The 18,241-nt window shown below is 39.0% G+C and overlaps 1 protein-coding gene across 4 annotated transcripts in view; it reads right to left on the reverse strand.

Moving 5' to 3' along the window:
• ypel1 (yippee-like 1) overlaps positions 1–18,241 on the reverse strand; it is a 47,571-nt gene that overhangs the window by 10,029 nt on the left and 19,301 nt on the right. For all 4 annotated transcript variants that reach the window (XM_028032980.1, XM_028032981.1, XM_028032982.1 and 1 more), the window contains exon 3: positions 1,710–1,753. In XM_028032980.1, coding sequence (XP_027888781.1) covers positions 1,710–1,753 — 44 coding nt within the window. The remainder of the gene's footprint in view (positions 1–1,709; positions 1,754–18,241) is intronic.

The following is an 18,241-nucleotide window of genomic DNA, read 5'->3' on the forward strand; positions in this document are numbered from 1 at the left end:
TAAATGTATATTTTGCATAACGCGCCCCCTTTAACTAAAGGCAGATCTACCATATTTTAAAATCATTCCAAAATCTGTTTTAAATTAGTATTTTTCATTTAACTCAGTTTATTTATATAGTTAGGATTACCAAAGTGGTATCAAGTTTAAATTAGAAAACTTTGCCGTTTAGACGAGGTACCAGTTGAACGCAACCAACTGAGAAATCTCTTGTTTAAACGAGAAAAAGGTCCTGAATTTCTTTCCCAGCCCTGGCAGTTAAACACTTCTATAATAACCAAGTTAAAGAAACTTTCCAACTCTCCTTCAACTTGGATCTACCAACAAGGCTTTGAGACACTATTTCACTGAGATGAAGCAACAAAAGACAAACAATATTTTATAGAATTAAGAGTAATTTATATATTTGGTGTGAACTTCAAAACCACCTTAACATTTTTCACGCTGTTCACATGTTGACTTTTAAAAGTGTGAGTGTTTGAATTGAGCTATTCATCCCGTCAGGCCTCTGGAGTGCTTCTTTCATTCAATTCATTGCACCAGGTGAGAACAATGTAACTCAGAGTCCGCAGACACAAAGCTGTTGCATGGTGACACCTAAAAATGTCTTTGGCCTTTGGGGATTGACGTCTGTGTGTTTCATTAAGACTGAAGACCCAAACAGAAGTAAACCAAGTCATAAACCACTACAGGTTTTATTATTAGGTTTAAAAAGATGGATGATGTTTCTGCAGACTGGACAGAAAATCACCCGACAGAGAGCGCAGATAAATCTGGTATGTACACACAACTACAACAGCAATCCTACTCAGTCTTCAAAAGCCTGCTGCCAGCCCCAATAAAAAAAAAAAAAGAAACCCTCAAGATTTCTGGAAATAATGTGGATTTTAAACTTAAATTGCATCATTTGTCCTCCAAATATAACAAAGTTCAAACCACAGAACAAGTCTTCAAAAATTAAAATCTCTGTTTGTGCCTTATGTTGGTTTCTTTGTTGCCGAGTGGCTTAGTTGGGATGCTTTCACACCAGCCGTTTAGTTTAATTTAAGTCAACTACAATTCATTTGCCTAGAAAGTCCTGTTCATTTGGGGAAGTGAGAATGGAACCTGATCTGGACAAAAAAGCAAACTCTGGTCCACCTAAAAACCAGGCTGTCAGTTCAGTTGACGTAAATGTTGGTGCGGTTCATATTCATATGTGAATGCTATGCGAACCGGAGACCGCTCCAAAAGCTGGACGTGGACTACGGCGCAAGGCATTCTGGGTAAATGCAACCAAAACAAACATGTAAGTCTAGGCTAGTGGGAAAAATGACCAGTGGCCTTTGACCAAAGACAAAATAAAAGTCTGCTAAAATCTGAAGCCACTCCATTTTTGAAGAAGGAAGTTGTGCTCAGTGTCTTCTGAGGATTTTGTGTTGCCTCCTTTCATGATTCTTGTACAGCATGAGGGTACAGGTTTTTCAAAGGATTTGGTTCGTTTGACAGTGCAGTGTGAAAGTGAACCGCAGCAACTGAACCAAACCTACTGGACTATCAGCTGTAAAAACAACTTTAGCTCCTCTTCTAAATAACAAATCGATTAGGGAATTCAAACACCCTAAACAACAAACTCAGGTCTAAATAAACCATTTGTGAGAGTAGTCAACTTTAACTAATCATGGATAAATCTGAAGATAAGTTTTTAAAGAATAAAGACAGATACTTACACTGAATTAAACAGGTAGGCCCTTCCTTGACTGCCTTGAAATGACTGAAACAGAAAGAAAGAGAGGAAAGTTAGTTGACATGAAGGAGCTGAGCGCAGGAATGCCAGCAGATGATGCCCCGGGGTACGTTTTGCTCCTGCTGTGCATACTTGTTCCTCCACCTTGTCAAGGTTTCCACACAGAAGGCTGGCAGCAGATAAGAAATAAAACGAAGCTCAGAAATGCTGCAGGACGAGCAGGAACACATCAGAGAGCAAGCTTGGCAGTTTTTATAACACCCTATCTTTGTTTATTGGGAACTTGTTGTACAAGCTGTTACATGAGAGCAGAAAAACACATGCGATCTTTAAAATTCAACTAATTGTATCAGAAGACGCACTTCTGTAAGAGGATGGTACAAGCAGAGCATTCGGGAGCTGTGAGCAAACAGCTGGAAGTGTGTTTTGAATGAGGTTGCTTGGCAAGAACCCATTTGGGTGCAAATTCTTTTAAAAAACCTAATAATAAAAAACGTCACATTTCCCTTTAGCAAATTTAACATCTAAAGCTTTAGAGCGAGAAAGCTGCAAAGTAGATTTATCATTAGCAAACTGTTCTCAAGGTTTAATGGGAGTTTTCTCTGACTGTATGGTACAAAGCTTAATGCAAAGACGCCCCTCCCACACTTATTGCTAACTGGTTGACAACACTTCTTTGTCTCACTGCCCCCCAAAAAACAACTGAAAATATCTATTTCTTTTCTTTTTTTATATATAAATTCACCAATCAGTGCATACAAGACTAACTTATTTTGATTTTCAAACTAACCAATTAGATAAGAGAATGAACAACAACAAAAAACTAAAACAAAAACGGAGATTCTCATTGAAATTAATATGTTTAAGACAAAAACAGAACATAAGCGAGTGGTGTCACAACTAGGCCTGTCGCAATAAATCAATTAATCGCATGACAAATTCAAACAAACTCACTAATTTCCATTTGGATGGTTTATTGTTTTTTTCTGCCTTTTTACAAAAAACTGGATGACAAAAGTCTGGTGCTTTGTTCTCAACTAGCTCCTTTTGCTTACAAAATAATTCATTTTTCTTGTAGTTTCAGTTGTTTTATATATTTATTTGGGATATTTAAAATGACTTCCAGTTCCAGTGTTAAATTTCCTTTAAAAATTACGGTTTATTGATCTTTGAGAGTGTGTTCTTGCATTATTATTATGCCATTATATTACTTGAAAATGAGCTCAAAACAATATTATCATTTACTGCAAGAAATTCTGTTACAATTTATAAAATTCTTATTGTGACTGCAAGATACAAGAGCTTGTTTTGTTTTAAGTAAATAATTCCTTAATATTGGTGAAAAAGTAATTTTACTGGGAACAAAATTCTTAAAAAATGTTCATATCTTGCTGAGAAGTAAACTAGTTTAGTCTTATTTCATTTCTAACTAAGATATTTGCATTAGAAATTAGACATAAAATTACCTTGTAAAACTTGGTGTTTTTGCAGTGCAGGTGTGATTAGTTATACTCAGCTTTAATAAAAATGTTAAATATAATTTTCTGAAACATTATCTTTGGGAGAAAAAAAGCAAAAACAAGAAATATTTTTTGCAGCATTTATTCTGGATTTACAGGGAAACAATTTGTTGTTTTCTCCTTTTTTCTCTGCACTACAGGTGTTAATGTCCTACCTGTCACATCCTAGAGTTCAGTGTTTGTGTTTTTAAGTGTAATCTGCCCAGACGCAGGCAGTTCAGAGCACCAAGGCGCGACCTTTCCGCAGCATGGGGGAACTGGGTCAGTCCCTGCGGAGTCGACAACAAGACTTCAACAGCGTTTAGGCCAGAGCGGGTTGGGGGTTAGTCCATGTGACAAGAGCTGGGTGTCGTATCTGTTTTTCAGAAGGGTTCACACATCAACCCAACCACGGGCAAAAAGAGACCGCTCCGTCTCTAGCTCCCCTTATCTGTTTCCCATTTTCTATTTTAAATTTGCTGGCATTTCCTCCCCCTCTGCTGGAACCGGAGCACACTCTGTGGCCATTAAAATGATTTAGTTCGGCCTCTGACTTCAAGTTCAAAGAAAGGTAAAAATTTGGTCAACACAACCGGAAAAAATACAAAGTTCTCATGTCACACTTCCATAAACTTTGTAACTGACAGCCATCTTGGTGATCTGTTGCTATGCAGTTGCTATGACAACAACAAACCAGCCACAAGCTAAGAAGTCTAACTTATATATAAACAATATAAACATTACAACTATTACTCGATTACAATTTCTGAGTAATCTACCCCCCTCTGTGTAATACTAAGATAAATATTAGTGATATTTACTGCAGTACTTACTGCCGAACTAGCAAAATTATCTTAGCTAATGTAGCTCTTATCTGTTAGCTAAAAGGGACATGTAGCATAAATGTTTGTTACTACATGTACTCACTCTGCTAGTCACCAGAACATTGTTATTCACATGAAGAGTTTGGACGTACTTTACAAGTCTGTTTAGACAATGACTGTACACACTCTTCATGTTCATTCAGAAGTTAACTTTATTGTAGTGTGAGATTAGAGGCAGCTTGTCCACATCATTTCATTATCTGTCTCATTGCGGGTCGATCCTGACAGTAGCCATTTTGTTCATTTATCTTTCTCTCACACATTGGTCAAGAGTGTTCACCTATTTTATTTTTTGTTGGTCTCAAAGCCACGGATCCGCTATGCTTCGTGCTTCGTTGCCTCCTGAGCATAGGCGTAGGGCGGGGGAGTCTGGACCCCCCCAATCTTGGAAAAGTCTAGAATTGTCCCCCCCAAAAAAGAATTCAAAAAACGTTTGCATTTAAATAATATCAATATGAAAAGGCAAAAGAAACAAAGAACGAAATAAATCTGCCATTTATCTAAGAAAAAAAATGTTTAGGTCCCCCCCCTCCCATTGTTAGAACAATGGTTCAGTCCAACTTGAAGGCGGAGCAACAGCAGCTGAACGGTGAGGAGCTAGCTGTTAGCTGTGGCTCTGCAGCACAAACATAAACCCTCCAGTAAATAAATACTTACAGCAAAAGACATGTAACACCTTTTTTTTACTTTCACTGCTCAATAAGAAGAAACACATTAACAATAAAGATCAGACTGCAGTTCATTATTTCATTACTTTGGCTGAATCATGATAAGCTGCCTTATTAGCAAAACTGCTACACTGCTTTCATAGACTTAAGCTTTTTTGTCAAAGGTAGCAAACATCTAATTCATATTTAGCTTTTTAACTTTTGGTTAATTAGAAGAGTTTGAAACTCAGGGAAGGGCTGAGCAAGTGGACCCAGCTCTGTGTGGGAGCTGAGAACAGATAGAAAAAACAAAAATGTATACCTTTATTTCTTCAATGTAGAGCCTTTAAAACCACAAAATAAAATCTGAATATTTTTCTATATAAACCCTGGTGCTTTAAGTGTTACGTTTAAGTTGTGATACTCCCCAGATATTCATTTCTATCTACTTGTTGGTTGTCAATCATCCAGGACATAGCAAAACTAAAAAAGGCTTAAAAATAAAGCAACTTAACAAGTCATAATTTAAATAGCCTATAACTTGTATTGGGAGCTATTTCAATAAATCAATGTTTATGAGGAATTTTATTAAGAGGAGCTACTCATTAACGCTTTATTTTCATTAAAGGTGTAGCAGAGATTAGATCAGTGAGACTGAACAAAACTCACATAGAAGCAACATTTGAATTTTAGTTTTACTTCTTAGCAGGTTGCTTACTGAGAAAAACACGTGTTTGATGTGCATTACTACACATTTTTGGTCTTGCAGCTTGAATGTGTTTTAAAAACTTTTTAAACCACATTTTACATTACATGTCACTGTAACTTTGCCGACCCCCCCCAAAAATTGGTCTTAAGAAATTTCCCCCCCAATAATGAGATGGGATTTACGCCCTTGCTCCTGTGATGGCACGGATCACTTCTGGTTCAAACTTGTGAGAAACATGTGTAGATGATTATAAATGGATAATAAGGCTGAAAAAAGTATTATCATATAAGGGTTTCATATCGGTCGATATCGAAATTATTAATTTATTTTTTTGTTTTAAATATCTAAAATAATGCCAAAATGGTGGTGTGACCTATCGGTTGATCCACAGTTTTCACATCACAACGTTTTCATTTTTAAGCAGTTATGAGGTACTGTGGCGAAACGTAAAGCTGCTGCTGCGCAATATTTCTTGTTACTCAGCAGGTTGTTGCTAGGTAACCAAAGAGTGATTGAGCTAGTTAGTTGATGCCCTAACTCACTCACTCACCCTGGATTGAGCTTTGACTGGTTTTAAACCTTAGTAACTGGAATTTAGCATCTTAAATTAACATTTTTATCACAATAAATGATAAACGATACACCATTAGACTGCAGGAAAACACGGTCCTGAGAAAATCTGCTCCAAAACACAATCACACATTGGTATTTAGAGGTAAAATCTGTCTTCAGACGGTGTAATTATATAAATTAAAAGCAGTTCTTTTGAAAGAAAACCTGAGCCAAAGCTATTAAGGAACCTGCTGAGGTTGAATTTTACCATCTGTCTCAACAGATGTCGGCTGCAGTAAGCGAGGGTTCATCTTCTTCTGTAAGTTAAACCCCGAGGCTTTGATTTAATTCAGTTTAAGAGATGGCTTTCAAAGATTTGCACGTCTGTAATTTCACATTACATAAAGTAAAGCGTCTTTATTTACAGGAACTATGAGGCTATACATGAACAAAATCACGTTGAGTAATAAACGTTATTACTACAAATTGATGGAAAAGCTGCTTGAAGATAACTTTGAATCAAACCTTTATTGTCAGTACAAACAACCTACATAGCAAAATTAGTCATTCATTGTGATCACATGGCGCAATGAAAAATACAATTTTTGCCCCATACAATTTAATGTTTGTAATATCAATAAAAGCACCATGTATATCAACACAATTATTTTATTACAACATTCTAATTTCAAACACAACAGTAAATACATATTGAAGAATCTGTTCTCCATCTCCGATGTCCACCGTTCTAAGGTTGCATCATGGCAGCTGTTCAGTAGGATTCTCCTCTGTGCTTACTTCACTGCACTTAAATATGGAAAATAAACAGAGCTGAATAAATAAACCTATACATCAGTATCAATCTCCTTTGTCAAAAATGCTATTTCAACCTGAACAATGAGGAACATCTGGAATCAATCTCACCGTTAGCCTTTGGGTCATGGCTAACAGTTAAGTCACCTTTAATACTAAATTATTTTCATACTAATAGTTAAAAAGGACATTTTAAAAACTTTAGACACAAAAGCAGCCAAACATTGTCAGTGAATAAATTTAGTTTGTAGAAAAATTGAAATGAATAATTTATCTGGACTAAAAAAAACAAAGAAGATATGAAAAACTTACGGTTTGAGTTCAGTTCCACGTTCAACCAGATGCTAAACAAGCCATCGGCTCGTGAGTCCGTTACTATGGAGACGGAGCTGAAGCTGCCACCAGGACCCGACAGTCAGGCTCTTGAATATCTACATCCATGACACATGGGTGGTCATGTCCATTGAAAATATTAAATTATTTTATTTAGACATTAGAATTAAATTATTAAGGACTAAAATAACAACAAAACCATGTTTACATTCAATAATCATATATATTTTGCCTGATTTTGTTATTTTTTGTTACTTAAATTAATTATTGCCATTTTCATCCATAAAATATCAAAATTTCCACATAACTTTATATTTTGGTCCTTCTGATGATGTAATTTTTAAATATTAAATGAATGATAATTTGATCAGTTACTCAGTACTTGAGTAGATTGTTTACCAAATACTGTTTTACTCTTACTTGAGTAATTTTTTTATGGCTACTTTTATTTTTACTTGAGTAAAAATATGTTGAAGTACCACTACTCTTTCTTGAGTAAAAGTTTTGGACATGCTACCCACCTCTATGTTCAAAACCTCCAGACTATTCCTAAAAACAATGAATGGCTTCACTTAAGTGCTTAATGTGAAATTTTTGTTTGATTTGATTTCTTTCCCCTCCAGTTTGCTAACTGGTGTATTGCTTCATTTTGAGAGTAATTAGAGACCAAGATAGCAATGAAATTACATTATAATTAATGTACTTTCAAATATTTAGTGGTTAAATGCTTCCTATCTCCCTGATAACCAAAGGCAAACCAGGCTAAAAGTTTCGTTTAATTAAGACATTAATATTAGAGAGAAACGCAGCAAGGCTATATTGATGCTTTGGGTCACAGTCAATGTCTTGGAAAACTTCCCAGAGAGGCGGGAACCTCGGATGGAGCTGCATCCATTATTGGGGAGTGTCAAGAAAATCCGAGCTCATCCCACTTCCCCATGCTGGAGATTTTAGTTTAACAGTAATAATAAATAAAGTTATCTTTAAAATGAATCACTCAAGTGACATCAAGGCCCAACATTAGACTTAAGTGTCAATAAAATAAATCTGGTTGTGTGTGTTGTTTTTGTCTCATGCAAACTTTGCTTTAATTCTACTTTTTTCTATCTAATCATAAGAAATCATAGTCAGTCAGAGAGATTCATGAAACAAGAAAAGCAGGTTTCCTGGAAAAAGAGGAAGTTTCCAGCCTGCAGATTTATAAAAATAGCTGAGACTATTTTAAAGCATGAAAGTTTTAAAAAATTAAATCTAAACATTATTAGTAATTGGATAAGATTCAAAGTAAAATACTTATATTAATATTGGTTTAATTGTAATAATACTTACACTTACATTTGTGAGAACACTTACAAGAAAAACAAGTAACTGTAACTTTGGTATTATATAATTAGAATCATGGATTATTCTTGGTTTCTTTTCAGAAAAACATCTGTAATAACTCACATTAAGATTATAATAAATATAATTAATAAGTTATAGTTATAAAATTATAAATGAATGCTAAATCAGAGAAGCTAAAGAAAATAAATGTGATATAAATGTGATTTTGACATTGAACTTGAAATGGTGTAAAAGGTTATAAAACTGCAATTAAACATCACTGATATGTTGGAGGTAGATGGTAGGTGAAAGGTGACAGGAAGGGAAAAAGGGGAACTAACAGGAGAGCAGAGATGATCAGCACCTTATAAGGAAACAGGAGGTTGAGCAGCCCTGAGACATTGGCACAGACATCATGACATGATGTCTCTTAAGACAGTGATGGATATGAGATCATCTGTCTAAGCAGACAGATGAACCCTATATAAGGTGGGTGCAAAAGAGGAACCTTTTGTTGGATCCTCCGGGCAGCTTCGAGCCAAGATCGAGATGGACAAAAAACTCTGCAGCTGAAGAAGAGCCGGGGCCACGGAGCCGGAGACTGTCCTGCACATGGAGATCAACCCGTCTGGCCCACAATCTGTGGCTTCGAATCGCACTTCTCTCATCGGCTGGGTTCTGACCCCAAAGACAAAGATGAAGACAAAGACAAGGAAGAAGAACTGGTGCCTTTTTTCCTGCCAGCACCAAGTCCTGTGTGACCTCAGCATCCATGCGGAGAGGAGGCTCATCAGACCTGCGGAGATCCTGGCCTTCATCGATCAACATCTTCCTCCTGTTGCAACACCTTCTTCATCATCAAGCCAGGTCTGGGGTTCGAGGCGCCAAACTCCGTCCGTCTCTCTCAAAGGTTCCCTTTTTTAGTTCTCAGTGTCAGCAGTAGGGAAAGATAGACTAGATGATTGATTTTACTTATTTGATTATTTCTGCTACTGAATTAAGCTGTACTGACCCTTGCAAAAATGCCTTACTAATAAAATATTTAGCATAAAGAAAATCTAAAGATGTTGTGGACATTCAGTTAATGAGTCACCTTAAAGTTCTTTGATGGTTGTAAAATAGCTGTGATGTTTGATTCTGGAGAGGAAGAGGTGGAAAATGTTTTTAGGTTGCTGGTAGCCCATATTTAAAACCTCATCCTTGGGACTCGCCCGAGTCACTAAAACCTACCTGGTTCAATAACAAATGCAAGTTGCAAAATAGAGAACGAGCGACCGTTAACAGGTGTGCTCTGTGAAACTAGTTGGCTGTAGGCTGCTCAGTCTGGCTAATTCACAGGGGGAAGAAGGGTGGGACACCTGGATGTAGGCCGTCAGATAACCAGGCGAATCGTTTCTCGAAACCAGCTTAAACAGAGTTTACTTCGGTTCTGGACAGGGTAAATCCCAGCAGATTTAGGAAACTCAACGGACCCGTTAGACGGAGAGCTGGTAGCACATCTCCCCTCTCAGAAGAGGAAGTACGAGAGTGAGAGAGTAGAGACAGAAAGGAGGGGGGGGGGTGTTGCGCAACAACAAGTGGCGCCCAACGTGGGGCTCGATCCAACGGAGTAGGAGGGCCCCATAAACCAAGTCAGTAAAAACAGATGTGTGATTCTGAATAGCTCACTTGGATGGTTAACTCTTAGGGAATAGAGTTAACGGTGACTGATAAGGCCGTCAGTCACAACCCTTGCAGTAACTGTATAGCATACAGGTGAGGGAAGGCTTCTACTGAGGATAAATGACCGGATCCAGACAGTGAAGCTAGTAGCCAACATAGTCTAGACCCATCCCTGCTCGAAGGCTAAAGAGAGGCTTTGGGGGATAGACAACTCGAACCGACAGAGAGACGGAGTGATGGATGATCACTTCGAGGAGGAAAATCTGGGGAAGAAACCGGAGGAAGCCGGTCGTCCAGATCGTTTGGAAAAGGAGGAGACCTCAACAGAACTGCATCAGCTTCTACACAGCTACTGTGACTCAGACCTGAAGCAAGTGGGGAAGTTGGTTCCAAGAATGAGGAACTGAAACATCAACCCCTGACAAAGGAAAGCTGGCTCACTCTTGCTGGAGTGGTTCGTGATGTAATGCTGACCAGACCAGCCAGCAACCATGCAGAGGAGACGGAGAAAGGTGTCATCAGCCGACGATGGATGAGCAAGCACACCGCGTCCTCCACTGCAGCCATCGAGAAGACATCCGGCAACAGAGGAACAAACACCAGCAGCTGACATCATCACACAGACGCAGACATGGTTAAAGACATCCTGCTGGACCCGGAGCTTGAAATTGGGCCAGCACAACCCACCAGTAAGAAACGACCGCAAGAGACATCTGAGAAGCCAGAACAACCGGAATGGACAATCTACACCGATGGATCCAGAAAGGGGTCCGACCAGTCGGCATACTGGGGATTTATTCTGAAGCAGGATGGCAGAGAGAAATGCCGTCAGAAAGGAAAAGCTCCCGGTAGTGCTCAAGCCGGAGAAGTAACGGCAGTACTGGAAGGATTGCTGGAGCTGGTGAAAAGGAAAATCAAGAGTGCCAGGTTAGTAACTGACAGTTACTACTGTGCTCAGGCCCTTAGAGAGGACTTGGCCATTTGGGAAGAAAATGGTTTCGAGACTGCAAAGGGCAAGCCCGTGGCACACAAAGATTTGTGGAAAAAGATTGCTGAGCTAAAAATGCAGTTGGAGATAGAAGTTGAGCATCAAAGAGCACACACGCATGAGGGAGCTCATTGGCGTGGGAATGATGAAGTGGACTGTTATGTCCAACAAAGGAAGATCGTCTTTGTCGGTACCGAGAAGTGGGACAGTACTCCCAGAGGACGGGAGGTCCCAGAAGAGTACGTGGTCGAGGTCGTGCGGAGCGTGCATGAGGCCTTTGGACATGCAGGCGTGCGACCTACCCGTAAGGAGCTGGAGGAGCAAGATCTTTGGATCCCAGTGAAACAAGTCCAACGCGTGCTGAGGGACTGTGAAGTGTGTGGTCAATACAACGCAGGTCGCCGAGGGCAGCGGATGGAAGGTTTGTTCATCAAGAGCACAGTCCCATGGGGTTCAGTCTGCATGGATGTAGCAGAGCCAATGGGGACAACAGGAAAGAGAGGTGAGAAGTACCTCTTGGTGCTGATGGACACAGTGACAACTGCTAGAAGAGCAGGTCTTCCCCTGCAGAGGAACTCCGTTCACGTCACAGAAAGCAGGGAGGCGAAGACACTTCTCCTTTTTGCTTAGAGAAGGAAAAGGGAAGTTGCAGCTTGAAGTGTCACTGAAAACAGGGCAGAGAGTTTGGATTAAAGCTCAAGATCGGCCTGCAGCTACGGGGATCAAGCTGAGATTCAACGCCCAAGATTTTGTAAAGTAAGTACTGAACTTCAACACAGTACTACTGATGAAGAAAGGGGTCCATGAGGAAGCAGTGCTCAAGCCAGTTCTTAGCTACAGCGAACCAGAACATTACGAGAAGATGGCCAGAGAATCAAGCACCATGCCATCCTACATTAGACTGGCCACTATTACGGGAAGGTTGCCGTTCAAAGAACAACTTCAAGGCTTTGGACTGGGAGGGCCGTGAAGAAATTGGACTATGCTAAAGAAGAACTCCTGTCACAACCTGATGGATTAAAATGGAATAGGATCATGATTACGGATAAAGCGTCATGATGCTTATGCTTTTTGCTTTGCTCTGCTGAACAGCCAGAATTTGATTTTTTTTTTTGAGGCCTTCTGTCTCAGCCCATCTTCCCTAAAGAACCATTCCACATCCTGAAGAACCGACAGTTCATCCAGCGAAGGTTCCTGTAGAAGAATCAGAGCGATCCAAGTTTTCTTCGACATTCATCACCTCATGGGGGAAATCAAAACTCCAAAGAGGGGGTGTCAAGAGAAGTGGAGTTTTGATGACTACACTGAGCCCTCTGTGAAAACTGAGGATGAAGAATCTGCATCTTCACATCCCAGACGAACCTCTTCTCTTTCTAGTGGATGAGGACGGCGAACTGCAGGAGGGTGATGGACTCCCAGCATGTGAAAGGTCTGACCTCGTGGAGGGGGTGTCAAGAAAATCCGAGCTCATCCCACTTCCCCATGCTGGAGATTTTAGTTTAACAGTAATAATAAATAAAGTTATCTTTAAAATGAATCACTCAAGTGACATCAAGGCCCAACATTAGACTTAAGTGTCAATAAAATAAATCTAGTTGTGTGTGTTGTTTTTGTCTCATGCAAACTTTGCTTTAATTCTACTTTTTTCTATCTAATCATAAGAAATCATAGTCAGTCAGAGAGATTCATGAAACAAGAAAAGCAGGTTTCCTGGAAAAAGAGGAAGTTTCCAGCCTGCAGATTTATAAAAATAGCTGAGACTACTTCTTAGTTTAAAGCATGAAAGTTTTAAAGAATGAAATCTAAACATTATTAGTAATTGGATAAGATTCAAAGTAAAATACTTATATTAATATTGGTTTAATTGTAATAATACTTACACTTACATTTGTGAGAACACTTACAAGAAAAACAAGTAACTGTAACTTTGGTATTATATAATTAGAATCATGGATTATTCTTGGTTTCTTTTCAGAAAAACATCTGTAATAACTCACATTAAGATTATAATAAATATAATTAATAAGTTATAGTTATAAAATTATAAATGAATGCTAAATCAGAGAAGCTAAAGAAAATAAATGTGATATAAATGTGATTTTGACATTGAACTTGAAATGGTGTAAAAGGTTATAAAACTGCAATTAAACATCACTGATATGTTGGAGGTAGATGGTAGGTGAAAGGTGACAGGAAGGGAAAAAGGGGAACTAACAGGAGAGCAGAGATGATCAGCACCTTATATGGAAACAGGAGGTTGAGCAGCCCTGAGACATTGGCACAGACATCATGACATGATGTCTCTTAAGACAGTGACGGATATGAGATCATCTGTCTAAGCAGACAGATAAACCCTATATAAGGTGGGTGCAAAAGAGGAACCTTTCGTTGGATCCTCTGGGCAGCTTCGAGCCAAGATCGAGATGGACAAAGAACTCTGCAGCTGAAGAAGAGCCGGGGCCACGGAGCCGGAGACTGTCCTGCACATGGAGACCAACCCGTCTGGCCCACAATCTGTGGCTTCGAATCGCACTTCTCTCATCGGCTGGGTTCTGACCCCAAAGACAAAGATGAAGACAAAGACAAGGAAGAAGAACTGGTGCCTTTTTTCCTGCCAGCACCAAGTCCTGTGTGACCTCAGCATCCATGCGGAGAGGAGGCTCATCAGACCTGCGGAGATCCTGGCCTTCATCGATCAACATCTTCCTCCTGTTGCAACACCTTCTTCGTCGTCGTGCCAGGTCTGGGGTTCGAGACGCCAAACTCCGTCCGTCTCGCTCTAAGGTTCCTTTTTTAGTTCTCAGTGTCAGCAGTAGGGAAAGATAGACTAGATGATTGATTTTACTTATTTGATTATTTCTGCTACTGAATTAAGCTGTACTGACCCTTGCAAAAATGCCTTACTAATAAAATATTTAGCATAAAGAAAATCTAAAAGATGTTGTGGACATTCAGTTAATGAGTCACCTTAAAGTTCTTTGATGGTTGTAAAATAGCTGTGATGTTTGATTCTGGAGAGGAAGAGGTGGAAAATGTTTTTAGGTTGCTGGTAGCCCATATTTAAAACCTCATCCTTGGGACTCGCCCGAGTCACTAAAACCTACCTGGTTCAATAACAAATGCAAGTTGCAAAATAGAGAACGAGCGACCGTTAACAGGTGTGCTCTGTGAAACTAGTTGGCTGTAGGCTGCTCAGTCTGGCTAATTCACAGGGGGAAGAAGGGTGGGACACCTGGATGTAGGCCGTCAGATAACCAGGCGAATCGTTTCTCGAAACCAGCTTAAACAGAGTTTACTTCAGTTCTGGACAGGGTAAATCCCAGCAGATTTAGGAAACTCAACGGACCCGTTAGACGGAGAGCTGGTAGCACATCTCCCCTCTCAGAAGAGGAAGTACGAGAGTGAGAGAGTAGAGACAGAAAGGAGGGGGGGGGTGTTGCGCAACAACAGGAGAAATGAAGAGTGTGATCATCCCACAAATGGGCTTCCATCAGTTAGACGACGTGGGCCGAAGCCAAGGTGCCGAATAAAAACAGGCAGCCAGCTCGTCAGTATTCAGACCGCATCGCCCCGATCCAGAACCACGTTCGCACTGCGGGCCTTCACGCTCTGCTGACAAACCGCTTCTCCGGTTTCACAACGAGGCTCGGATCTGCTGCGACAGATCTGATTTTCTGTTTTCAGAAAGTCTACATGCCAAAGTTCTAGCTTAAAATGGAAAAAAACAAAGAAACTGATTACGTTTTGTCTCTTTATACTTCATGTAAATGGAGCTGTGTTTACCACATACTGTCCTATGGAAGCTGTTGGCACAGTGGGGGTGCTAATAACGTCGAGATGACAGATGCATCCTGGGTTACCCGATCACTAGAAGACATAATTAAACACAGGTCTAAACATAAAAGGCTACCTCAATATGAATCTGTCATCCGTAGCAGCAAGCCGATACCAGAACCCTAAGAGATTCTCACAGCATGATTAAAAAAGTAGAAATAAAAGTACTTACAACAAAGTTTCCACCTTCCTAAAATAATGACCTATTTGATTTTTTCCAGAAGTATGTTTTTTATTAAATCATCGTCTGGCAATAAAAAAGAATTATTTTTTTTTTGCTAAATTATTTTTCACAAAAAACGACTCATTATTTTTAGGAAGGTGGCGATTTTGTAACAGCTGCTAAAATATAGATCTTGATTAAAACACAAAATATTACCAAGTATTTTTGGTCTACAGCAAATATCTTAGTGCACTTGAAATAAATCAAAACCAACTTACAAGTAACTTTTTTTAACAAGAAACAGGAGCTTGTTTCAGTCAATAATTCCTTAATATAGATGAAAATTTCTAGTCTTATTGGCAGATTATTTCACTTATAGCAATACAGTTTTTAAATGGTAACAAATTTTACTCAACCATAAATTGTCCCAGGACTTATTGTGATAAAAAATAATATCTATGTGAGACAATTTTCATGTAATATAATGGTAATGACATAATAATAATTATACAAATTTGGATGTGCATGCGTGGGTTCTCTCCGGGTACTCCGGCTTCCTCCCACAGTCCAAAAACATGACTGTCAGGTCAATTGGTTTCTCTAAATTCTCCCTAGGTGTGAGTGTGTGTGTGCATGGTTGTTTGTCCTGTATGTCTCTGTGTTGCCCTGCGACAGACTGGCGACCTGTCCAGGGTGTACCCCGCCTCTCGCCCGGAACGTAGCTGGAGATAGGCACCAGCAACCCTCCCGACCCCATTAGGGACAAGGGTGAACAGAAAATGGATGGATGGATGGAATTATTGAGCTCATTTTTAATTTATCCTGTGATAAACTGAGTTTTACTGTGACAGTAACTATAGCAGTCATAATATACATTTTTTTATTAAACTATATAAAATTTGTAAGTACTTGTCCTGCAGAATAGCTTGACTTTTTGCTGTTCTGCTCTTTATATCATGAAACTGGATATAGAAAAAGCTGATTTTAGCTGGAGAATATTAATTAGACTGCAGTCCACTGGCCAGTTGGCTTTTTCCTTCAATACCAGAATACTGCAAGATTTATTTATTCTCATAAAACATGCATAAAGTAAAGTAGTGCAAAATTTCATATCCTTTTATTATTCATATTTTGAACGTAAATAAAGCTGCTAATTTCCAACCCAGTCAGTAAAAATTCTTCATGTTTTTCTGATATTGAAATATTTTAAAATTAATAATAAGAACCAAACATGGAGAGGCAGCATTCAGCTTCTATGTGCCACAAATCTGAACAAACTTCCAGAAAACTGCAAGTCAGCTGAAACACTGAGTGCTTTTAAATATAAACCCACCTGGTTAGAGTTGCGTCTGAAACATGTTAAATGGAAAATTGACCAAAATATTTGACATGATTTTGATGATGATGCTTATCAAAATCGTTTGTTACTGGTTTCTCAATTTTTGGCCTTATAACTTCTTATTTTTGTGTTTTTAAGATGTAAAGTAATTTGAACTACCTTGTTGATGAAATGTGTCATACCAATAAACTTGATTGATTATTTAAAAAAATAAAATAAAATCATAAGGTTAGGATTACGTCTTGATATATTTTTTAAAAAGCGAAACGATAATTTTGTAACCTTTCATCTCCTCTAAAGGTTTAACAGAGAAGAAACAACATTTAAGTGGTTTGTGAAAGATCTTTACAATTAAACTAAAATGTCATGTTTTCCATATTTAGTTAAACAGCCGAGTGCAGGAGGGGCTGTGTGACCAGGCCTGACCCAGGCGCTCAGGTTAATCCTCTCCTTTGGGCCGCTCCATCTGCATCTTTGATTGAGAGTTGGCAACCCTGGAGGTTCCAGTACATAACCTCATTGAGAGGAAACCAGTTTTTACAAATCATGCACTCAAACTATAGACAAATCAGTCAGTAAATTTGAAGATACTCCACCTATTTCTTGTACCGTCAGCAGGAATGTCTAACAAACATTTTAAAAGTGTATAAAAACTTATTCATGCAGGAACGGTGGCTTCAAGTCAAACAAGGGGACGGCCACTTGGCAGCCTGCAGTGGAAAACGCCAGACAGCGGTGTCATCTTCTCTTAAGTAACATAATCAGCTTAGAAGGGTTGATGCAAAGCACTGAAGATGCTGCTTAGGACAGTGAACGCACTTCCAGGTTGGCCAGTAAGTTTTGACAGAGATGACAGTCTCTGTCAATGTTGATAGTTCACAAACTATCACCATTCAATCTTCCCAGGCGGCCATGTTTGTTTACTGTAACTCCTAAAAATTGCATTGAAATATTGCTGCATTTACATTATGAATGCAGCTTTTCTAAAATTAGTGCCTCCTTGTTCTACACAACAGTAAATTAGTGAAGACGTCGTAATTATAAGAAAGTTTTAGTGCGCTAGACACATTTTTATATATTTATTTTTTTACCATTTAAAAGAAAGATTTGCTGGGAATAAAGCTGCACGAATGAACAATTGTGGTATTATTTATTGTTAATGTGAAAAATGTCTTATCGTTAAAAGAATTTTGATTTGTTGTGGCGTTGATAAATCTCAATTAATCATATCTGAAAACCCGGAAAAACTTTACGTATTGTCAGGATTTTATATTTTCTCCACTGTTGGTTCAATGAAATCGTGAAAAATGTCAATAATTTCCTAAATATGATTAAATACAGTTCTGCGTACAGTTCGTTACAGTTTTATGTTTTCAGGCTTGATGTTTATTTTGTGATTATTAAAAAGTAATCGCTGGGGCGTGCCGTGGTGGCGGATCAGATAGCACGACCCACGTTTGGAGGCCTTGAGTCCTCGACGCGGCCGTCGCGGGTTCGACTCCCGGACCCGGCGACATTTGCCGCATGCGTTTCCCCCTTTCCTGTCAGCCTACTTTCAAAAAATAAGGGACACTAGAGCCCACAAAAAAGACCCTCTGGCAGGACACAAAAAAAAGTAATCGCTGCTGTAGCTAATTTAGCACAGGTGTTTGATTTAAACATCTGCTCTACTTTTGATCTGTCAAAGAGTTGGTGCGGATTTTTACTGAACCAAAGAACAAAATTCTGCAGTACATCTTCATGTTAAGGTTGTCAAAGTCAAGCTAGCA

This window comes from Xiphophorus couchianus, chromosome 12, assembly GCF_001444195.1.
Source record: "Xiphophorus couchianus chromosome 12, X_couchianus-1.0, whole genome shotgun sequence".
Lineage (NCBI taxonomy): Eukaryota > Metazoa > Chordata > Actinopteri > Cyprinodontiformes > Poeciliidae > Xiphophorus > Xiphophorus couchianus.